This window comes from Hyalella azteca, unplaced genomic scaffold (assembly GCF_000764305.2).
Source record: "Hyalella azteca isolate HAZT.00-mixed unplaced genomic scaffold, Hazt_2.0.2 contig14503, whole genome shotgun sequence".
Lineage (NCBI taxonomy): Eukaryota > Metazoa > Arthropoda > Malacostraca > Amphipoda > Hyalellidae > Hyalella > Hyalella azteca.
Window position 1 is genome coordinate 111,239 of NW_025944383.1, and position 25,234 is coordinate 136,472.

General features: G+C 37.8%; 1 protein-coding gene across 1 annotated transcript in view; it reads left to right on the forward strand.

Moving 5' to 3' along the window:
- LOC108681724 (neuroligin-2) overlaps positions 1-19,250 on the forward strand; it is a 74,116-nt gene extending 54,866 nt beyond the window's left edge. The window contains exons 3-4 of the mRNA XM_047884081.1: positions 17,747-17,944; positions 19,231-19,250. Coding sequence (XP_047740037.1) covers positions 17,747-17,944; positions 19,231-19,250 — 218 coding nt within the window. The remainder of the gene's footprint in view (positions 1-17,746; positions 17,945-19,230) is intronic.
- Positions 19,251-25,234: the final 5,984 nt, after the last annotated feature.

The following is a 25,234-nucleotide window of genomic DNA, read 5'->3' on the forward strand; positions in this document are numbered from 1 at the left end:
CTCACTCATTTTTCTATGCCCCAATTACTTATTACAGAGAAGTTTCGTCCTATAATCTAATGTTTTGTCCTGACAATCTCAATACCCACTTCAATCCAGTTCAAGATTTTCTAAGCTGCTTTATAACAATAAAAATTTTCTGAATGCATTTTCATTTTCGTTGGAAGGAGTTTATCATTAGGAGGCGAAGTAATTCGAATCAACTAAAGCGGAAGTGAAAGAGGCGAGCATGAATGACTCGGCCATTTAGTGCTAGCGGCTATAAGGAATTATCATGAACGTATCTCATTTAAGGCGAGGGCCTATGACGCTCAAATGATGCATGCATTCAATATAATGGTTTGATCTCTCGTTTAAATTAGGTTAATATTAATTGTTTTCACTATTCTTTATTATCTAATTTGTCATTAGATTTCGATCATGACTGCAATTCAAAGTGGATATTTTCATTTAAGATGAGCTAAGCTGAACCAATGCCTTATTAAAAATCAAAGCCGTCTCATCATTGACTGAATTTCGATCACCGATGATGTATTCAAGATATCTTATAGCTTGGTTATCGATGCATGGCTTCATTCAAACGACATGGGGTAGGATTTTTGACACGCGTCATGGTCAATTGGAAAACAATAAATGAAGCTGCCTTTCTCGCGGCCTCAAAACTTAACATCCAATGCTGATAAGAATAAATCGCACCGATTTTCACGCCCCTGTCCATATTTCTGAGAAGACCGCATATTTCACCGAACGCTTCCTTCGCGATGTTTTATTGATGAACTTCGGAAAATCCGAGACCTTTGATGCATCCGCTTTCTCAGGCGAATCTGCTTATTTTTGGTAGAGTGTGGCTTTTTGAGTTATTTATTCCAGAATATCCGAAGAACATGGCGATCTTGTAAATTTTCTGCCATATGGAATTTTGTGTATTTCATACGTTATTTTTTCCAATGATGCATGACTGATAAATCAAGCAAGCCGCTTTTATTTCATGTAAATTTACCTGAATAACTTAGGATGAGTGCGAAAGATATTGTCTATGCATATCATGTAACACAAGTAAAAGGTCCATGTACTTCAATTTTTCGATCCAAGTTGCGGAAACGGGATCGTAAACTTTAATAGCACTCGTTTATACTGCAAAATTGTAACGTGGAACAACCAGTTTCGGATATTTTTAATTGCGTTATTGTTGCTGGTGGAAATTTCATTGTGCTAATAAATTAAATTTAACAAATAGTGAACAATTTTCATTTTCGGGCACGAAAGGAATTATGTTGACCCTGATGCCAACTCCTTGAACTAAGTAACATATGTTTATTAGGAAACAAACGGTTGTTATTAATATAATGCCTATTGGTGAATTAATTTTCCATAATTCCTATCTTTGCTCAATTTTATTTTGATTATTTATTCATTGCAATTTTATAAACAGACTGCTTATACACCTGCGAAACTGTATTTGGTACGCATATATATAATGGATCATGTGTTTGAGTTCTGTGCTGGATAACATTGATTATCTATATAAAGTTCTAAATCTACTCACTAAAATAATTTTCTCGAGTATCATATAACCGTACAGCGTTGCAAGCCATGCTGCATTTAAAACTTGCGTCAAGCCCCTGGATGGTCAAACTTTCCAATTTTTTTTGTTAACACGTAAATTGAGCACCAGTTCATTGTTCTTCATAGTTCGGTGCTCATGAGTACATCCAGTAGTATTCATGATGTCAATCAGAAGTCTGATTTCGGACTCCGCTCTAGTCTGCATTAGATTTCTTGGCCTTCATTCAGGCAGTGAAATGATAAACAAGTTTAATTAATTGATTGTACGTGAACTAAGGTGAATCGATGAATGGCGGACAAACGATCATTCCCACTGCCTCAGCTTCACCGGTACCAACATCTCGAGGCGGAAAATTGCGTTGGTCTTAATGGAAATCTCGCCTAAAAACCCTTGAGTTAATTTAACTCGATAGAGAAAGCGGAAAAGCCTCAAGGAATAAACAACGCAAGGCTTTAGCGACACTACATCCAGCGTCGTGTTGCTCTAATTATCCAGTCCCGTGGGACCGAGTAGACGTTCAAAAGTCCTCATTTCTTTTGTCCCTGACAACCAAACTCACTCGCCTCAACTACTCTCGTCTGCATCGCCCAACAAAAAATCAATTAGCACAGCAGGAATCTTTGGACTCCCTTACTGACTTGGATCATTTGGCGCAGCTCACAGCTTCTCGTTCCTGTCTCAAAACCTTTCAGAAACGTCGTCTCGTGGTGTCATTCTTTCTGGATACGAGCTTCACAAGAGGACCATCTCTCTCACTCTTTATTTCAAAACTCGGCGTAAAAAATCCCTAAGAAACTATTAGGGCGAAGAAGCTTTGTTTTGTTTTTCTAACGGACTCCGAAGAACGTCTCCTGTGAATTTGTGGAGCCGAGAATGCATTCTTTCGTCTAAATTAAATGTTGGTTTATGAAATTCGGTGATGTTTCAGGATTTTTCATTTTGGGGAAGCTTTTTGAATTCCAAAATGGTTTATTTCCATTACTTGAAAATTATTCGCAGATTAAAATTTACCGCCAAATACCAAAAAATTATAATTTTTTAGGGAATCTGATAATCGGCAGGCTTCTTTGATGCCTATCTTTTTCCCCATTATCTCCACGCTCAAATAAGAAATTAATTTTCGAATTAAATTAATTTGATTAATCAATTACTTTTTCCATATTTCTATCTAACTTCCATAGCTAAATTATATTATTGTTCAATTTAGACAATAACTTTAACAGCCGAGATAGTAAAAACCTGGGCGATCATGTGTGCTGTACTGACAATTCTCGACGAATATTTCTTTTTCGAGGCTCCAAATTTTCTTTTAAGAAATAAACTTAGCATTTCTATATTTTATTACAAAGTAACTAGCTGACTAACCCCTTGCTTGAGTGCACGATGTCAGAAACTAAATGAAATTTCTTTTCCCAGTCATTCGCGAACCGACGGCTTGAAAACTTCATTTCCCAACATCCACCACCAAGTTCGCTTTCAGTTCAGTTCGCATGCCTAGAAAATAACGTAGTTTTCTACCGTCATTTTTGCATTCCCGGATTCTATCCTGATTTGAATCGCCGGCTTTTATCAGCACACCGTCAGGTGCAGATCTTTTGTTTGGGCATCGCGCCCACGGCGCTTGAGTGCGACTCTGCACGGTGAATGGGAGGGCCTCACGGTATCTGGTGAGAGGGCCTCACGGTATCTGGTGAGAGGGCCTCACGGTATCTGGTGAGGGCCTCACTGTATCTGGTGAGAGGGTCTCACGGTATCTGGTGAGAGGGTCTCACGGTATCTGGAGAGAGGGCCTCACGGTACCTGGTGAGAGGGCCTCACGGTATCTGGTGAGAGGGCCTCACGGTACCTGGTGAGAGGGCCTCACGGTATCTGGTGAGAGGGCCTCACGGTACCTGGTGAGAGGGCCTCACGGTACCTGGTGAGATGGCCTCACGGTATCTGGTGAGAGGGCCTCACGGTACCTGGTGAGAGGGCCTCACGGTATCTTGTGAGAGGGCCTCACGGTATCTGGTAAGAGGGCCTCACGGTATCTGGTGAGAGGGCCTCACGGTATCCTGTGAGAGGGCCTCACGGTATCTGGTGAGAAGGCCTCACGGTATCTGGTGAGAGGGCCTCACGGTATCTGGTGAGATGGCCTCACGGTATCTGGTGAGATGGCCTCACGGTATCCTGTGAGAGGGCCTCACGGTATCTGGTGAGAAGGCCTCACGGTATCTGGTGAGAGGGCCTTACGTTTCTTGTGAGAGGGCCTCTGGTACCTCATTTCTCATGGAACCTTTCAAAAGATTCTCACCTCCGGATCTCGTGCCTCAAGACGAATGTCTTTTTTCCCTACTGAAAGTTCAAGTTTAAATCAGACGCATCATTCAGGTTTATTGGAGTGAACCGCTGGTGCATGAGAAGTAAAAGTATGGCTAATTGATTTAAATTGAATCTCCTTTCTAATATGTGAACGAACTTTTAGTGAGAATTCGATGTAAAAAAAATCCGGCGGAAAGAAGCATCTGATTTGAAATTGTTTCACTGCAAGTGAAATCGTGAAAACTTTTTTCGAAGTACTTGGTCAGCGCAGTGAGATCGAAATATACGGAAACAATAACAACGCAACATTGAACAATTATGTTGGTATTGCATTCGAATTCTGCTCGACTGATCGCCGGATAAAACTTTTTTGACTTTTGTCAGCCAAGTTTGTTGTTTGTGATTTGTTTTCACAGATGGTCGATTGAAATAAAAACTTCTAAAAATCCAGACAAATGAATTGTTATTCTTTTTATTTCAAAATCATTGTATTCGTTGAATTTGTCAACAAACGCTTATTTTGTTTAATTAATTTGTTTGATTTTTCCACTTATATTGAATAACCTCACTTCGAATATTTATCACGTTGTTCATAATTCAAAGTTAGACTGCAGTTTTTGCTTTTAAAGGGATAAATAATAAGACTTCATATTATCGATGAGCTTATTTCTTCGCGTATTCGCATCACATTGGGGGGTTGAGTGGAACTTAAACAAGCCAATGTTTTCGCTTTTATATGTCGAAATATGAACAAATATTTAGCATTCAAGTTACCTCTCTAGAACACAAATCTCAACTTTTCGGTAAGAATGAAAACACAGGCAAGCAGATGCGACACCTTGCAGTTTTAGTTCATTAAATTATTGATGTAATCGTCAATAGGCTGCCCTAGATGTAAAACAAGCGAATTAATTCAATAATGTACGGATCATTTCTAGATTAAATCTTATTCTGGATTTTATAATTATTCTGATTTTTCGTTCTTTTGTTAGTCACCAATCAACAATAGAACATTGGAACCGTCGCAAAAAGTTCATAAGAAATGATCCTCAAACTTGCAGCAAATCAATGAAATTTTAGAGTCGGCGGGCTTCTGAAAAATGCTTGACGAATTTGTTAATGAACTTAGAATTTAGAAGAAAGAGGTAAGCGTTCTTCGGAAAAACATTTTATTATTTCTTTTTCATTTTTTAAGTCATAGTTAAGGATTTGCGTTTGCAACTGTGTCGATTCATTTCCTTTCAATCTTACGAAACCTGAATAATGACAGATGATGCGTTTGCAGTTACTGTCCTCTTTTGAACGAAAATTAAATGCTAGTTATATTCACTCGTTCGATCCCAGGGAAAACTGGTCAGGAATTTTTAAATTCGCGGCGAATTTAAAAACTTATCATCCATAATTTTGCGAGAATTAAACGGAAAGAACGTTTCTGATCCATTTCATATTGTTTTACATTTCGTTTGAACCTTGAATCTGGATAAACTAATGAATCGTTAATTAAATTTTAGCATCTGGCCTCAGATCGTCTTCTCATAACCCCACATCTCTTTTTGTCCACTGTATGATATCCTTTTAAGGATGTTCATATTTTTAAATAGTTTATCTCCGCTCCACTGCCAGCTTATTTTTGTTTTTCATCATTTGTCCGTCTTTTTCCATCATTTATTTTCCCCGTTCTAAGTGATCCAAAAAGCCCCATACCCTCACCTCCTGCCTCTATTTCACTTCCGTATACCCTCTAATTTCCCTGGCCCCTACTGGTCCGTATCTAGAAACCCTGCTCACTAAGCGCCTCTATCTCTTAACCTGCTTCCTCCATGGCCTGCAATGTCCACCTCTCGCATCAGCAAAACCTAACTAATTTTCTCCTATTCCTTCTTCGTATTTGTGAATATACTCGTATTATTCAATTACATAGTGATAATTATTCTCACCTATGAATATCATGTCGTAATACTACGTTGCTTGTACCATTAAAAAACGACACTTTGGTATAAAAAGTTCAAAACGGTGAAATTAGTGTTATTTTGTATACGTTCTAAATCTTTGTAGGCTCAAGCAAGTTCATTTCGATGTTTGTCGTGCACTTTCATGTGCATTAAGAGACATCATATAAAATTTGTTACTACTGATGGGAAACTGTTATCCGAAAAAACGTTCGAATGGGCCTTTCGGTACGAATGGCATTGATGGTTAATTTATCTGCCAATATTGGCTTAGAATAGGCAAAGCTTTGTACAGAAATATTCCTCATTTCGACTACAACGATCAGTTAAAGTAAATCGGTGCAGTCTAGATCAATAATTGTTTTTCTCCTTCCATGGATGGAAACAGGCCACAACAAAACGACTTCGATTATCTGCCATGCCTAAGTCATTCCATTGAAGAGGTCCAGCGTTCCTTCGACTGAGAGTCGTTCCTACAGCCATGACCATTCATTACCCAGTGTTCCTGAACGCATTATTCTCCTGCCTTCCTGGCATTACAAGCAAATAAATACTGAGTCTGGATGGCTCTTCTTAACGACGGAAGCGCTATAGCAATGTGGCATGAACCAGCTATAACAATGGGGCATGAACCAGCTATACCAGAGGCCTTGCTCTTCTTTAACGACGGAAGCGCTATAGCAATGGGGCATGAACCAGCTATACCAGAGGCCCTGCTCTTCTTAACGACGGAAGCGCTATGGCAATGTGGCATGAACCAGCAATACCAAAAACCCCGCTCTTCTTAACGACAGAAGTGGTGTGGTATGAACCAGCTATACGCAAGGTCTTGCTCTTTTTAACGACGGAATTGATATAGCAGTGTTGCATAAAGCGTGACAAGAGCTTTGAAAACCTTGAACCTCAACTTTAAAGCAATATTCCGCGAACTAACTAAGCGTGTGCCCCAGACCATCGTAACAGAGGAAGTGTGATAGCAGTATGGCCTGAACTACCCACGATCATTGCTATAAATACGGTCATATGCCCGCGGTCTTTGCTATAAATACAGTCATATGCCCGCGATCATTGCTATAAATACGGTCAAATGCCCGCGATCATTATTATAAATACGATCATATGCCCGCGGCCATTGTCATTAATACGACCGTATGCCTGCGATCACTGTCATTAATACTGTCATATGCCCGCAATCATTGCTATAAATACGATCATGTGCCCGCGATCATTGCTATAAATATGATCATATGACCGCAATCATTGCTATAAATATGATCATAAGCCCGCGATCATTGCTATAAATACGATCATAGATTATATATTAGTGAACAATTTTCCTAGAATGTAACTCAATCTTGGTATAATCACTGGAGCCAGAGAGCTGGTAGAGGACGATAAGCGTAAGTTCACAGGCCAGGTTGTGGCAATAGGTTATTTTTACGAGTGTAAATGGTGCGTTTGGCTGCCAAAACAGCATCGTTGGGCGCTGCCGAGCTTTTTATTAAGATTGCCATTAAGATAGCGCGACAATGGCAGCGAGACTGCGTTTGACAGAAGCTACGTTCACTCCGTCATAGCCACAGTCGACCAGCTACCCTTTATTGCGAGGCTGTCACAGTCAGCTCGGGTATTCGAACTGTCCAGTCCGAACGTTATCCACGTGTATAGGGCTTCGTATACTGCTAGCGTTATACAGACATGTATAGGACTTGCAAATTCATAGTGTTTTGCAGACATGTATAGGACGTGCATACTCCTAGCGTTATACAGACATGTATAGGACGTGCATACGCCTAGCGTTATACAGACATGTATACGACTTTCATACTCATAGCGTTATACAGACATGTATAGGAATTTCATACGCATAGCGTTATACAGACATGTATAGGACTTTCATACTCATAGCGTTATACAGACATGTATAGGACTTGCATACTCATAGCGTTATACAGACCAGCGTCAATGACATGTATAGGACTTGCATACTCATAGCGTCATACAGAACTGCATAGAGCTTGTATACTCCTAGCATTATACAGACATGTATAGGAATTTATATAACGATACAGACATTCTGTGTAACGATACAGTCTGTCTGTATAACGATACAGACTCTGCTTCGTTTGCCGGGTAATCGCGCTGCTTCAGAGTTAAATACCTATCGATTGACCTGCTAATTGATCGATTTATTTTGCTTGTTTCACATTCAATTGCCAGGTTCGTATGGAACTGCCTAAATATTAATGGGGTGTGGCATTATTGTTTTTCGAAAGATTTCATTATTAGCTTGAAAATCAATTTCCCTTCAACATAAATTTACCATTTACATATGTATTTTATGAATTAGTTATGAATTACAACTAAAAGGTAGTTATTTTTATCCATCGTTGGAATAACATTAGTTGAAAACATGCCAGCTTTGATGAATGCGAATGCATCTGTATGGATGAAAATGATATAATGTAGAATTATTTCGGAAGAATAAAATCCGGATCGAAAACTCGCGATATAAGAAGCGTAATTTGCAATAAATTAATCTAGTGTAGGCAAGACACTACGCGACTTGAATCTCCTCACAAATCAAAGGCCTCCATCATCGGTTAATATGCCATCTCTGAAGAGGGTGCGTGTGACAAGTTGCGCTCACGGAGCGTCAGAGGAGCGACTTAATTTTCTCTTTATGACCGAAGCGATCGGTGTTTTATGCATCTGTGAGATGTGATCGAGGGCTTCCAGGGTTCGGTGCCGCCGGCAGATGGGCTCTCACCAAGCAATTATAGCGAGTTTACGGCCTCTAAAACAAATTCCTGAGAACTTTTAGCCGTCTCATCAACAACCAATAGAGCCTATGAGCTCCTGGGATTACTCGAGCGATGCAAACCAAGATTTTAGGGCCGGAAATGCAATCTGAGCTCGAATATTTGCGCGAGTGCCTATTTGCTCATGCAATTTGCAGCGGCCTGCGAGGGGTACTTCTCTGCGAGCTCCAGTTCAGAAAACTGTGTTGTGTAGAGATTTAATTCATATTTTACTTATTACTTTACCTTCATGTTGTGTGATTGAGGCCTGTATATATATTAGCTTGAACAGGCTTATATGGGTGAGTTGTTATTGTTTATATTATTTGAATTAAATTAATTTCAAGGCTTATTTTACATCGTCTATAGTCGTTCACCAGAACTCGCCTACGGCAGTGATAGGTGTTCTGGATTGCATTTAAACTCAATTTTCGGCAGGAATATTCACTGTAACGCTTTGAAATTTTTCTAGTTTAAGGCTAGCTTTCGTATTCCATATTGAAAGCGCCTTGTACGCTTTGTCTTCTAAATTGGGCATTTGTTTCGCCACTTCAAGGAATTTTCTTTTCAAAATATGTTCGATATCCTCGCTCGTTGTCAGTTTAACGGGAAACGAAGGCGTCGTCAAAAGAACATGTTTGCGACGCGTTTTGATCGAGCAACAATCGTCGCCTCGCCAACCCGATGAGAAACGCCTCTAGAAAAATTCTCGACGCGGATGAAGTCACGACAACAAAAACATTCCCTGATTCAATGAAGCGAGGCTACACAAAAACTTCAAAGAACGACTTTCTATTAAAATAATTGGCTAAGTTGCAGGGGGAGTTGCCAAGAATTGAGCTGCGACACGAGACTTTACTTTGCCTTAGATAAACCAGTAATCTTTGCGATAGCTTAATGTAACTTACTTAATGCGAACACAAACTTTCTAGCAACATGAAACCAATCGCCTACACAGTGAAATTATGTGAAGATGTAATGTGCGAGATGATCCAAATTAAGGAAAATAACTTTATTTTATCTAAGTTTGTATACTTTCTCGGAAAAGTTTTAATGTCGATGGTCAAATAATATTATATTTGTAGGTAACTAAATGCCTGAACTGCACAGCGAGATCATAGCGTGGACATTGACTGAAATAATCTCATGATAATTTCAGCGAAATAACCATAATCTCATGATTCCCACCAGCGTATAAATAGAACATTCATGACATGAATTTATTAAATAACTCTTTAGTTTCTCTTCACTGAATCATTCATTGGGCCGGTGATTAAACACTAAACACTAGTCATTCATTAGTGTTTAGTGTTTTTTCATGCAACTCGGATGTAAATTTTAAGCACTCAAAGGGGCATACCGACGTAAATTTCACAAATCAAGTTTTCTTTACCCAAGTGCAGTTGCTGTTCTTGTAGCATGTGAATAGCGGTTCCGTTGTGATTATAAAACGTGAATCACTAGGTGAGTATGTTGGAAGAAAATAAATTTTCATTCTTAATTGAGAATATTTATTCATTATTATGATAAATTTCGAAACACGGCGTAGTGCTGTCTTACGTTGGGTAAGCCGACTTGATAGAAGAAAAAACTAAAAATTTTCGAACAGATAAAAACAGAAATTAGGAAATTCTCCTCTCTCAATTTCATCAATTGATTGGCTAAGGACTCTTTAAACGCCTGGTGGAATGCAAGTTAGCTCTTCTTTGATTGCTTAATTGCTTGATATTCACTAATTGATGTAGAATATGAATGGAAGCATGGGGGATGAAGAGATGTAATCAGCTGGATACATTATAAAAGAACTTCATCCCACGGCCCAAAAACCCCCAGGCATCAGTTCTCAGCTAAAGGTTTCCAAATATAGAGATTTTACGTGCAAGAAATAGAAATACATTGAAGTTGAATTTTTCGTTATCAAATGGCATGATTAAATAAATAATTTAGAATTTAGAATTTTTTAAAATTCCGAATACTGCTGATCATTGTCCTAAGACATCGAACATTTATTGAATAAAACGTGCTCAGACGATAAGAAACTACTTCCAAACTAACTGTAAAAGTGCATACTGTGATACCACCTTTCAAAGCCTTCAGATCCAAGGTCTCGCTACAGACGGATCCCTCGAAGCAAACCTCCGGGTATAGCTGAACTCTCGCCAACACTACGTGCCACTCGTCCCTGAGGGCGTGCACTGTTAAATAAAAATTAAAGACATTCATTAATTAATGAAAGCAAAGAGAAGTGATATGAGAAATATTGTAAATGAAAGCGCATGCTGGTCGAAAGTGCAGGGCTGTGAAATAAGCTACTGATGGCGTGAGATTCGCAAACCATGAGTGGTCCGGGCTGCATCAGCGCTTTGCGGCCTACCTTCTAAGCTAACTACTCAGTGACTGCAACGTTCATAAATCAAAACGCTGAAATCGCGGTATCTTAGAATAAAGTGGGAGTCTAATCTTTACAGTTTTCTATAAAATTTTATGACTGACACTGAAATTGATCAGAACTTTCTATATTTTTCATGTGGTATGATTCACTTCCCAATTATATGCAATATGCAACTTTTGCTATGTGAGCAAAGATTTTTCATTTTAGATTTTCAATATGGATTTTCCGGCAGCATTATCGAAAACTATTTGCTTTCTCTCACGAGGTGGAAGCATAGCGGGAGATATTGCCTCGGGCTGAGTTCCAGGCGGTGAGCATCGATCTTCTTTTGCCATAAGAAGTCCTTTGCCGATAACGTCTTCAGTCAAAAATGCCTTGCGGTTCTCTGAAGAGGATTTGAACTTTACTTCAGGCCAAATGCATGGCGTTGTCTCATCAATAATTCCTTCAATTCCACCCTCGTCGAAAATCGTTCAGCTCAACCCTCTCGTTCATAAATGCACATGGTTGCATTTATGGTTGTACATTCGCCTATAAAACAACCATCCTTAGATTTTTTCCTTCATATGAGGCACTGATGCGAACAGAAATGAACATGGAGAAAAAATTCTGTGATTCAATTTTATGGGCGAAACTAATATTGCGTGATTGCTAAATAGACAACAATGCAGGAAAGTTCATCACCAGTTTTTATACCAGGTTTCTGAGTTTGTATTGAATCTCTCGTACCAGCGTGCAATTTCTTGGATGTGGAACTCAAACGCATTTAGTTGATTTACAGTTGCTATATTGTGCATTGGCATGATATGTTAAACTTGGTGAAATTTTGTCTATTAGACGTTTCTTGCGGAAATTTTTGTGAGAAATTTTTGCCACGTGCAATGTCTTTATCGATCATATTTTTTTGTCAGAATAATCATCGTCTTGCAATTGTTAGTGCGTCCCGAATAACACACGCCGAATCTCATTACCAATCCTGTAATTGTCGCCTTGGGCCTTCGCTGTATGTTACCAAAAATCTGCTAAGGAAGCTTCTCCCAAAAGCATGTAAAGGATGATTGTCCACGCGGCTCTTTACATCATAACAAATCAAATGAAATATTTTTCAATCTTCCTTCAATCGCACAAAAAAAACACAGACCAACATTACATTCCCTTGCCAACACCCCCTTACAAAACCCTACCGTCACTTAACTGCATCGTTAAATCCATTATTTTCAAGGCAGCTTGACCGTTTACCACAATAGCTAGCACGACTAGGTTGCTTATAGTCTCTTTCTCTCACCCTCTCCCTCCCTCTGGGGGAGGGCAGGCGAGCCCCTGTCAAGGCACCCGTCTGTGACACACCGAATTCCTGTCAGGTGCGAATTGGAAATTCCTCTATCGGTTATTGCGGCCCCGGCAGCTGAGCGATTAAACCTCGAGCATCGGGTGCAGTATTGCGGCGTTGGGGGGAAAATCAGAAGCTGCCGCGTCTGTAAATTTTCACTGGGAAGAAGTCCAACTCGATCACTGTGGCCGTGAAATTTGTGGAAAAATCATGTGATTTAAAAGCAGAGGGAAAGTCATATGCAGCATATTTTTCAAAGGAATATATTTCAATAATTTTAAATTCTTTATGAGAATAATTTACATTAAATTTTCTTTACGTGTAAATTTCTCGTCAAATCGTGACATAAACAATGAAATGAACTTCATACTTGGGTAAAATATAAACAAAATTAACCCCCTTATAAAATGTCATTTGAATTATCCAGGGCTCTTTTATTCACTGTGAATCGCTAGGCATCCACATCAACAGCAACAATCCTTGTAACCATAATCTGTAATTTTAAATACTATTATAACCGGCTAACCGGAGACTTGTAGATTACCTAACTCTAGACGGCTACACCTCCTTACCTTGGCACTGAGCGAAAAGTGCGATTCCAAAGTGCCATTTCATTGCACTTTATTTGTTACAGAAATATTCAAATTGTAGAAAGAATTTATGGAAGACTTGCTGAACGCTCAAGTTGTGCCAAATTGCATTTTTCGCCCGCTACATTGCACAACGCTCTATATATTGAAGTTATATCTTCATGCTCTCGCGTACTTTTCAGGTATACTGTAAACAGCTAAACGAATATTAAAGTAACAATAATAAATGGGAAATAATGTAAATTTCCAATGAAATATTGCCAGATTTTGCATGACCAACCAACGTCGCATCTGTAGGTTTGTATTACTGAGAAAAGGCAGCTGACCTCATGCAGCAGCCGCAAATTAAGCCGCCTGTAATATTCATATGATCATCATACTCGATTTAAAAGACATCGTTGAGCTCGTACGAATAAAAATACTGAAATATAAATGTGTCACTTCCTTATTGTAACTGAACTACTTTATTAAGCTTTACTCGACTACCGCATTTGTATTAATTAACTCGTCGGTTTATCAAAAATTTTCTGTGTGTCTACCCAAATAAAAATTAAGGGTGGAGCACCGATGATTATAGGTGGCGATAGTAGATTATTGGTGGCGTAACGGTGGGTGGCCAGATCTGCCGTAAATCGACAATAAAACACCAATAAATCGAAAGAGTTGCGAGTATAGGTGGGAGCCATCGATGAATCATCGATGATTTATAGGGTCTGAAACATCTATGGCTCATTGCAGACAAATCTCTTGTGAGCCACCGATAACCGTTTTCCCAAACTGCACAGTGCACGAAGGTATTTACCACTGTAATTTATCCAACGTATAGTGAGGTGTTTTTGGGTTGCAGGTCATTCGAGATTAAGACGAAACCATGACTTGTGCTTGGCGTTCTGACGTTCGTTCGGCGTTCTGAGACGAAACGTTCGGTGTGCTTAGCATTTAAGATTAAGTTCTGTTAAGAATATTTAGCGCAAATTTAGCGTGAATTCAGTAGGTACGAGTAAAACTGACAGATAGAAGCAAGGTGTTCACAAATTTTCCAAAACAAAGTGAAGCCACTGGGCATGTATCACACTGCTTCTGATATAAATTGTCCGCAGAACAATGGAAAATTTTTGTCGCAAAAAATTGTTTCTCAAAAGTAGACAGCGAATCCAATTTTTTATGTTCACATGAGATACGGTATTGAGTAAATTTATTACGAATTATGCTTATACGCCAACTGGCTGTGTTGGAAATATTGCGATATGGTAAAGGTGGTGCACGCCACCCTTAATTCACTGTATAAATCAAAGCTGCTCCACCTATGGCGTCCGCCTATAGCCATCATAAAAACATAGGTGCTCCACTCTTAATTTTTATTTGGGTAGTTTTCGTACGTTGAAAACACGACTTCTTTATACTAAATTATTCAGTCAGGACAAACATGCCATGCGTGTTGAGTTTATATCAAATGACAAGTCTCCAAATGCATTCGATATTTTTTTAATGTTATCAACTGTTGTGGTGATAAAGAAGGACAGGAGAGGCTGCTCTCGAGAAAGCTTCCATGGACTACCCTTAGGTAGACTTGTGGACAAGACCCTTAATTTTCAATTTGTGATTCGCTTCTTAACGTCATCCTTCACATGTCATCGAATTCTTGTGCATATATATCAGATGTGGCTAGAATATTGTCAAATATCTACATCAAAATTTAACAACTCTCTGCAGTCGGAAGAGCAGAACAGAAACATGAGCGAAGAGGCGCCGCCGAAAAGTTCGTTGAGGAAGCGGAACTTTTGAGCGCGTCCTTCCGTAGGGACTTCCACGACTAGGAGCGCAGCCGCAAACAACAATTTCGTCAGGCCTAAAAATTTGCTGTGGCTTTAATGAACTGCCAGCTATATTAACGCCTCAAATTTGTATCTCCCCAAGGATGGAGAGTTTTTGGCCGACATCGCTTCCAATTCCTGTACATAACGGACCGTCGATGGCATCTTTAATATTTTCGGCACTCCCACATGACCAAGAACAAAATATACTGTACATGCAAAATATGTCTAAATCACGGAAAAGCTTGCAAATGAAAAGCTTGTTTAAATGACGTTTCTGGTAGATAAAGCTTTATATTTATTAACAAATTACTTTTTGATATATATTTCTCATACCAGTTGTCAGGAGGTGCGTGGATTTCAAAATATATCAATTCATAGTAGCCTTTTCAAAGCTCTATAAAAAGTTTAAAGAGGCTTTATTTTCTAGCCTATCCCACCGTTTTGCTTGTGAATTACACCAAGCAGACACTCGGAAATGTTGTAAATGTTCCATTGAAGAAATATTTTACGTTGCAAACCAGCTTCGTCCATTTCTAGCTCGATCTTTTATGATCCCTCGACAGATGCTGAGAATAAGTAAATCTGCAGGAGTTTTGTAAGGTGTCGGGCGAACGGTGCTCATTACCCGACACAATTCCGTGCTGCGTATCGCTCGAACAATTCTTGGCGCGCCTCGCCTGCTGTTTTCAGATACAGACCACGACGTACATTTGTGGCCAGGCGATGTTTTCAGATGCAGTCGGCGGCGAACATCTGCGCTCATATGAGCATCTCACGGACCTCTCTGCCTGCCCAAATATCTGGCCAATGCCAGCTTTAGCCCATATATCGCGGCAGCTTTATATTAGCCTTACGCGAACGCTGCTTCTGCCTCTGCCTCTGACTCGCTTATGATGTCCGACGCGTGCAAGAATCCACGGGCTCCAGTTGCTTAACTGGCCGCGCCTCGCTGCTTCCAGAGATCAGTTTTTAGTAAATTGGATGACTATTAACGCATTATTCGAGTCCTAAACTTATATATTAATGCTATCTACATCTCAATAGATTTTATGTAAATATTGATTGACATATTAAAATGCTGTTCGTGAAAAATTGTCAATTAGAAAAGTTTTCAGTTTTAACTTCGACCTTCGTGCATATACGAGCATGATCTTTCTATTGACAATCCAAATATCGCTTAATTCATGATCCTGTGATTTTAAAGTTTCGCCAGTTACATGACTGGCGTATTTCACCCTAACCGCATTGGGTTTAAATTAACTAATTTTTCTGTCGCTCGACTGTGAACCTCTGAAGTTTCAATCCATGTGGCTGTGCTCGTCGTGATAGCGAAGTCGTTTGCGTGACGATCTGTTATGCGGACCATCAAAATATTTGTTTGATTTAATTACTATATAATCGTATAGCAACTTATTAAAACAAATGTGAAGCAAGTCACTAGGATCATTCGGAGCAGTGCCAAATTCTCATTTTCTTTATTATTGAAGTACGCATATTTTGACTGTTCAAGTTGATTAATAATAAATTTAATTTTATTATTTTTCTTTGACTAAAACTTTGATATTGAAAACTCGAAACCAAGGAAGGAAATTTATCAAAAAGTTTCTACCAAAATTATTTTAAATTATTGTAAATTGCCTGTTTCTGCTATGTTAGGAGAGTTTGAAGCAATGATATACGGAGCATGACTCTTCGCTTAGAATCATGTTGTATTTTAATGAAACTCTGACGTAATTACATTAAAATTTTTACGCCAAATGACTTACTTTTTTCCCTTGTAACAAGTTTTTTCCTTAAAAATTAATTGCAGTTAATAATAGCATTTGAGAGTTGGAATATCGCTTGCCATAGCTATTGAGCTACATGCCACATGTCGTATGTACAATACATGCTACATGTCGAGCAAAACGATACTTGCGACAAACTACGCCAAAGACTCAATATATGAACATATTAAATACTGTCCTGCTGTGGTGGAAGAACAGGGTTTCTATGAATAATTGACATCCTGGTCATGAAAACGTGCCATTAAACCAAATTATGTTCCGTTTAGTAATACAAATCTTTTTACCTGAAATATTTGTAAATGGCCTGATTAAGTCCTGCTGGTCAATTATTTTAATTCAAGATAAACTTCAATTTTCACTGAAGTGTCTAATCTTGCTCATACTGTTTTAGTATATTTGAGAAAATTTCGGTTGTAAATATACAAAAAAATGCTCTTAACTTATGAAATAAAATACTTCATTATCAAAAAATCCATTTAACGATTTTCATTTAAATTTGTAATGATCAAATTATTAAGATTGGATCATATGTAATGAAGTACAACGTAATGCAGTTCGCGGATATGTAGTTTCTTACTGTACATAAACGTCGACAATTCACAAAATGTCATTTGTTAAAGTTGAAAAAAACTAAATTAAGTACAATACGCAGTGATTCAGAAAGTTTTTCAAGCACTATTACTACAACTTGTCCGTGCAAAAGTTTGCATAAATCCTGCTCTAAACTTTATTTTTCCCTGAGTTTCTAGTCGTGAAAAGTAATACGCTTTTACACTGTATCATTCCATTCGTCTGATGAGTTCCTTAATTATATTAGCTCAGAAACCTAACAAAGAAATTGAGAATGTTTACTAAATACCGTGATTTCCAAAATTATTTTTAAATTTTAATAGAATTGTTTAACAATACCATAATTTTCAAAGAAGACTTTGAAAACTTTATTTGATAATATTGAATTATTTGATGTTTTTTATTTATTATGCAATTACGTTGGTTTTCAACTCCTTAGCTTTCATAAAGTTTGATCCATATTAAGTACCATATTTATTTAGACTTGTTGTTGTTCCTTGAACAAGTCAGATTACCTGCTTTACAACTCCAATAACATGTAGACTTCTTGCACAAAAACCAAAACTTATTTTATTGATTTACGGAAATATATTGCGAAACCTTGCACGAACCTGGCCCACTGATTTTTTTTAATACCTTCAGGTTTCCTGAACACAAATGAAGACCCACTGAAGCGGTCCATCACCAACTACGGGCTCATGGACCAGATCGCAGCGCTGCACTGGCTCAACGAGAACATCGCGGCCTTCGGCGGTGATCCTGAGAGCATCACAATCTTCGGCCACGGCACCGGCGCCGCCTGCATCAACTTCTTACTCACCTCGCGCGCCGTCCCATCAAGTGAGTCTCGTGTTAGCGTCGTCCCACGTCCTGCATCAACTTCTTACTCACCTCATCGGCAACTCACAAAAGTGGGTCATCCTCAAGTCAGCATTGAGGTTTAAGTTTTACTAGAGTTGAGTTTATTTTCTACTAAGCCTCTAAGTCAGTCTTCTCTACTCAAATACTGACGGGTATGGCGATGTCAACCAATGATAAACTAACATTTCTAATTGATCAATTTATCGACAGAATGTTCACGTAAAGTTAGTTTAATGCCTTTCACCTTTAAAGCTTCATTCGTCATCCGAAACTTTAGAGGAACAACGCTTGTGATTTGAGTTTTTATTTGGTTATCCAAATTTCAAAAAATTACCTTTCCAAATGATATCTCGTGGTTTAAATTTTCTTTCTTTAAGCTCTGTACCAAGTGAATCTATATATTTGTAGCTATAATATCGGGTATACGTTTTTTTATCAACAGGATCAAAGAGGGGACTTGAAAGAGGTTTATAAGCTTTAGTGAAGCCTATAGATGCTCTTCTTTGCTGGCGAACATTATCTTATTATTCTTTTCAGCAGTACTTAAGTGAAGATTATACTTCTATGATGAGTTAACTAAGTAAAAAAAATAGTTTATAATCAATTTGGCTTTCATTTGATGGAAGCGCTTGCTTACACCTAAATATATATTCAAAATTCTGACTAAATAATACATTGTAAATGGCAAACTAAAAGCGCAATTGAGAGATCTGTTTTATATATTATTTGTCGTACAGCATTTGCTTATCTTAATTTGTCCCACGCATTTATTTATTCTTCAAATTAGGTTTTACTTTTCCGTTCCTCTTTAGCACGGACATCACTATTTTTTATATTTCCGGGTCGTAATAAAGTCGTACGGGAAATATTGGGGTTCACAATAAATTTTGCTGAAGAATTAAATTCCAATTTAAGGATCCCAAATTTCCTGAGGGATAATTGCCATGGACCGGCTACTGAACAATGATTGCGAGGCCGTAAATCCATCAGCCAATCACCATTCAAGTTTTACGCCGAACCTACCAATCACTGATATTAGATTGACGATCATTAAATGCTTACGATCATCGTAAATGTTTTTTTTTTTTGTGTGTGCGACCACAAAGCCCAGTAATTTACCGCCTTCATTGCTATTTAATCCATTAAAAAATTCTGCGACGTAAATTTTACTTAGTTTGTCAGTCGTTACCATTTTCACCGCATATATTTCTTCAGATGCGGGCCATTTTTTTTTTTTTTTTTGAATCCGTTCTCTTTCCTTGCAGATTTTGTCACGTGTTCCTAATTGCAGGCAATCTCGGGAGCGAAACATAATTGCTTTCATTTGCATAAGATGCTCACTTCCAGGCTCAGTCCTCCACTTTCCGTCAAATTTTATCCCATTGAAGAACGTTGGGAACTAAATTATATTTCTTAGATGCTCTCATCTATTTATTTTGCATACAAATTTTTCCTGCTGGTTATTTATTCGTTAATTTATATTTTATCATTATTAGGGGTATATAAATATAGAATTTTTTAGCGAAAGCACGATTGAACAATCATCAATATTTTTCAATCATGTTACTACTGCACAACGATGAATGCTAATATTCGTGTGATTAATATTTTTAATTTCACTCCACTCGTGTACTGTTATTCTGGTCCATGCATATCAATGCATTAATTTTCATCGTTTTAAGCTAACTTTCCTTTTCAATGCGCATTTCTGGACCTCATTGAAAATCTTGGCATATTCATGGATTGCCGTTTGCCTGCAGAAGAATTATCTCTGATTAATTAGAACGCGACGAAATTAAATTAAGTACGTGACGAAATTAAAAGATGTACGCGACGAAATTAAAATTAGTACGCGACGAAATTAAAATAATACATGACGAAATAAATAAGTACGTGAAGAAATTAAAATGAGTACATGATGAAATTAAAATCAGTATACGCCACGAAATTAAAATCTGTACCTGACGAAATTAAAATCAGTACGCGACGAAATTAAAATCAGTACGCGACGAAATTAAAACAAGTATGCGACGAAATTAAAATAAGTACATGACGAAATTAAGATCAGTACGCGAAGAAATTAAAATCAGTATGCGACGAAATTAAAACAAGTATGCGACGAAATTAAGATCAGTACGCGAAGAAATTAAAATCAGTATGCGACGAAATTAAAATTAGTACGCGACGAAATTAAAATAAGTACATGACGAAATAAATAAGTACATGACGAAATAAATAAGTACGTGAAGAAATTAAAATGAGTACATAATGAAATTAAATCAGTACGCGACGAAATTAAAATCTGTACGCGACGAAATTAAAATCAGTACTCGACGAAAGTAAAATAAGTACGTGACGAAATTAAAATAAGTACGCGACGAAATTAAAATAAGTACGCGACGAAATTAAAATAAGTACGCGACGAAATTAAAATAAGTACGCGACGAAATTAAAATAAGTACCCGACGAAATTAAAATCAGTACGTGAAGAAATTAAAAAAGTACGCGACGAATTTAAGTGTTTTAGTAAAAGTACATTAGCGCTGCGGCTCTCCGCTAGCATTCTTTGAGCTCATTTTCAAGAATCATTTTTCTTCCCGTGAGCTCATGCGAGTCGTGAGCTCAGGGACTGGTTGAAACTGATGCATACCGAGATAAGGTAAACCAAATATCAAATATAAACTCTATTTTGTTTAAAATACTCGACTCAATATACTTCAGCACATGCACAAATTTCTGTTTCTACAACAAAAGTTCTAATAAAGATGAATTTTTTTGCTCTTTTTAATAATAGCATAATTTTAAGGATATTTTCCTGAAAACTACCTTGGTTCATCATTCGACAATTATTTTCATATTCCATATTGATCCACGACTGAGAGTACATTTTTTTAACTCTCCTACCTCAGTTGCTCGTTTACTCTCCTCCAATGTAATGACTCCTTGACTTATTCAATGCTACACCGGAAACTCTCCTTAATGCACCTGTAACGAAATGCTCTCCCTCATAGTAGTGACTGCCTGGTTTAACTAAAAGCCCAAGATTCTGCGGAGTAGCTGAGAATATAGATACACATATGCTCCTAAGCACCTTACTTAAGATCAATATTTGTCCGAGCAGCTTAGGAAAAGCCTCAGTCAACCGAGAAAATATCACAATGGCTTAAACTTAGTCTCGCCCGATCCTCTAGTTTTCGACCAACTTTTCAGAACGGACGTATTTTGGAGTCCAAGTCTGAGTGTATCCATAGAAAAACAACCTGAGAAAATCTCAAAAAGATTTTTATCTTAACTTATTAACTTGCTTTTAAAAATTTAATATTCATATGATTAAGTTACATTAAGAAACCAGGCAGGTAAGATAAATCTAAGATCGCTGGCATTGCTGCAAAACAATGGCCGGATGATTATATATTAATGACCAAAATATATCTATTAAATATTTCATGCACCGAGAAACTTTAATTTTTCCGACTACATAGCAAAACCCCTTCTTCATTTTATACGCGGTTTTAGGTTTGTTATAATTGCTTAACAATAAATTTATGATGATGCGTTGATGACAATTATCACATACTAACGCATTGTTATAAAACATGTCCTATCGCCATTCCAGATAACATTATTTCTGATTCGCTGCAAGTTTCAAATGAGCAAATTGATGTAATATGTTGGTCGCAATATTCAGACAGTTGTAACAGAAGTCGTTTGACTTAAATGGGTAAATATTTGGGTTGTTCCAATACATGTTTTCGATTATAGCTGATACTTAATTTATTCTAGGAGAATCTAGTCAAGTGATACAAGTTTAGGAAACGAACATTTGTAGGAAAAATCGAAGACATGCTAGACGAAAACATGTTAGTTTAGAATCGATAGAAGGGTTCACATGGGAGTGGCTTCCAGCTTTGCAGAATCACTGTGGGTAAGCCGCTTTTGATTTTGTTTTCATTTAAAATATTTGAAGTATGAATGATTTTTCTCGGAAAATTAAACCCAGCGCTCGCAATGATCTTAATTTTTTATATGGCTCGAATAATTCTTATACCACTTCAAGCTGTTCTCTATTTTTCAGACGGTAGTAAGGGAAAATTTAACATTTTGTCATAAGATCCTGTAGGTTGTAATATATAACATTCTTTAGCAGAACCTGTAAGTAACCTTAATGGATTTTCAATCCACTTGCTGTTCAATCTTTCTTCGCTGCTCTTGGGAGTTGGCAGCTCATGTTACAAAAAACTGCCAGAAGCTTTTGTGTGATAGAAACTTAACAAATAAATAACAAAAATATTGTGAAGGGTTTCCTAAAGATTGAAAAATTGAATTATCCTTCACCCATGACCACGGACAAGCTAAAATACTACTAAAGAATTTCGTCCTGTATATTAAAAATCTTTTCCTAGAAACAACTGCTGTTTGTGGAGAATAAAAAGTTAAATTATTTATTTTGGCAAATAGTTATGATAGTTCGACTTCTAAGTGTGTATGCAATTTAATCATGATACTTGAAAACAAATCTGAGAAATTTTATTCTGTGTAATTTTTTGTTCCACTATAGTTTCAGATTCTTTTGAAACCGTCCCCTTGAAAAATTCACAAATGCCACCTAGCAAAGCCTACGGACGATTAAATTCACTCAAGTTACTGACTAGATTATGCTCCAATATCTTTTTTTCCTTTTAAAACTTTTCAGCGACAATCCACAGTTCATTTATTGAGAAATCTCTTCATGTTTTACTAATTTCTTTGTTGATATTTACACGAGTATATTTTTACAATGTAGTTTCATAGCATCCACGACTTATAAGCGATTACTTCAATATTCACTTGCAGTCGCTGAGCCAATGAATAATTTGGCGCTTCAAAAATACGATTTTGTAACCGAAAGTTTCTTCTACTCAACTTTTGGTTTAGAACCCCATTTCGGCTCGTCTGCATCAAGAAAATAATCGTTATGCTTGGAAATCAATGGAGATCTCTGAATTACTTTTAAGTTCCATGATATGTTGCGTGTTTTTCTGTATTGTATGTGAAATATTGCATGAAATATTGCTCACTGCTAAAATGAATACTATTATTTAATTATTATTTTGTCATAACGATATCAAAAATATCAGGATTACTTCAGCAAGTCGGATATTTCACTGTCTGCCTTTTTCATGAGAAATATTTTTGCAGAAATGTTTCGTCGGAGCGAAGAAATTCATCCAGCAGGTTTGTGTCTTGAGCCAATAAAACGCACACAAGATTTGCCCTTCTGGACGTGAAAAAAGCATAGAAATGTATTTTTTGAAGCATTCTGAAGGAAATGAAATGTTCAATCGATTTTAATCGATTTTTACCGTCACAGAAACTGCGGTTTTCCTATGAGGCAAAAATCTTGGATTTGCATTAAGCTCTCAACTTTGGTGCATGTTAAAAAACAAACTGAAAGTTTAGACAATAGTTGATAGTTTCTAAATCCGGGTTGTGGCATTAATGCATCTTTTCATTCGTGCTGCGACAGTAACGCGACCCTTTGTTTGTACGGCAACAGTAACGCGCCTTTGTATTCGTACTGTGACAGTGACGCGTCTTTTTACTTCAGTTGCACGAGTAACACGTCTTCGTAATAGTACTGCGACGGTGGCGCGTCTTTTGTTTCTGTTATAACCGTAACGCGCCTTTGTATCGTACTGCGACAGAGGCACGCTTTTTTATTTCAGTCGCAACCGTTACGCGCCTTTGTATTCGCACCGCGACAGTGGCACGCTTTTTATTTCAGTCGCAACCGTTACGCACCTTCATTTCGTGTTGCGACAGCGACGCGTCTTTTTATATCTGTTGTAACTGTTACGCGCCTTTGTATTCGTACCGCGACAGTGACACGCTTTATTATTTCAGTCGCAACCGTAACGCGCCTTTATATTCGTGTTGCGACAGTGGCACGCTTTTTTATTTCAGTCGCAACCGTAAGACGCCTTTGTATCGTACTGCGACAGTGGCACGCTTTTTTATTTCAGTCGCAACCGTAACGCGCCTTTGTATTCGTGTTGCGACACTGACGCATTCTTTCTATCACGACTGCCTCGGTGGCACACTTGACTGGCAAGCTACACCGCAATAACAGCGCTGCAAATACGACGGTAAGGCGCAGCTGTCGAGCAGGTGTCATCTCTCAGCGACCGAGGTTATCAATCATTGTCCGGTAATCTGGCCGAGGCCGCGGACCTTCTGGTCTCTCTGTCACCGTCAAAATAAAGTCATAAAACCAGACGTTGAGCTAGCCTTGGTAACAAGATTTGTATGCAGCGAATTACCAAGAAAATATCCTATACAATTTTATTTGGTACCTTATAGACGTAACATTTTTCAATTAACAATTAATGAGATTCAGTTGTTTAAATATTCATGTTCATTGTGGAATTCATGCTGTAACAGACCAGGTATTATTTGTACTAATTGTTACTCGTTCAAAAACTTTTGCATCAAATTTTATTTATTTGTCACCCCTTTCAAAAGATGCTTTGCTCCAATAGAGCAGGCAAATTGAACCGTCTAATGCACTGGTTACATGAATTTATTAAAATAAGTATGATGTGTGGGATAAATAAAAACTTTACATTACAAAAAAACTTCACATCACATTTTCGATTGAATTTTGATAAAAAATCCATCATCTGTTTTTTTTAAACTAGAAGTAATTTTTTCGTCTGGAAATTTAACTCTGGCTCTTATTTTTTAACAATGGCCTCAAAATGACAAAAATTAATAAGATATTTGATGAATATCCGACATTTCTTCAAAATGAATTCCTACTCGCGTCTTTTCTGCTTTCAGCCCTCTTCAATCAATAGTTATCTTTGCCTGCCGTCCGCTTGCTGGAGACGATATGACAATGTGCTTCTGAGTGACCAGCATCATGTGAAGTTGGAGCCAGAAAAATTACTCTTGAGTTCTTCGTATTCTAGTACACTAATGTACCTAATCACACTAATGATATTCTTACCCGAAATTTGCTTGTTTATTTTCGATGGATGGTAAGCGGGAATGAAAAGCAAGTCGATAAGACGCAGCCTCCCGATGCGCCGAGCGTCCCCGAGCTCATCGTTATTTTACGAGCCTCGTTCAGGGTTGTATTTCGCGGAGGTTTTATTGACGATTCTTCCCTGTTGTGAACCATTGCAGGCATATCAGTGGCCGCTCAATGGCCGTCTTTATCTCTACTGGATTTAAATCTGCGTTAGCTTGACGTGCACTGGGAATGACGCAGAAAATCCTCCGTGAATA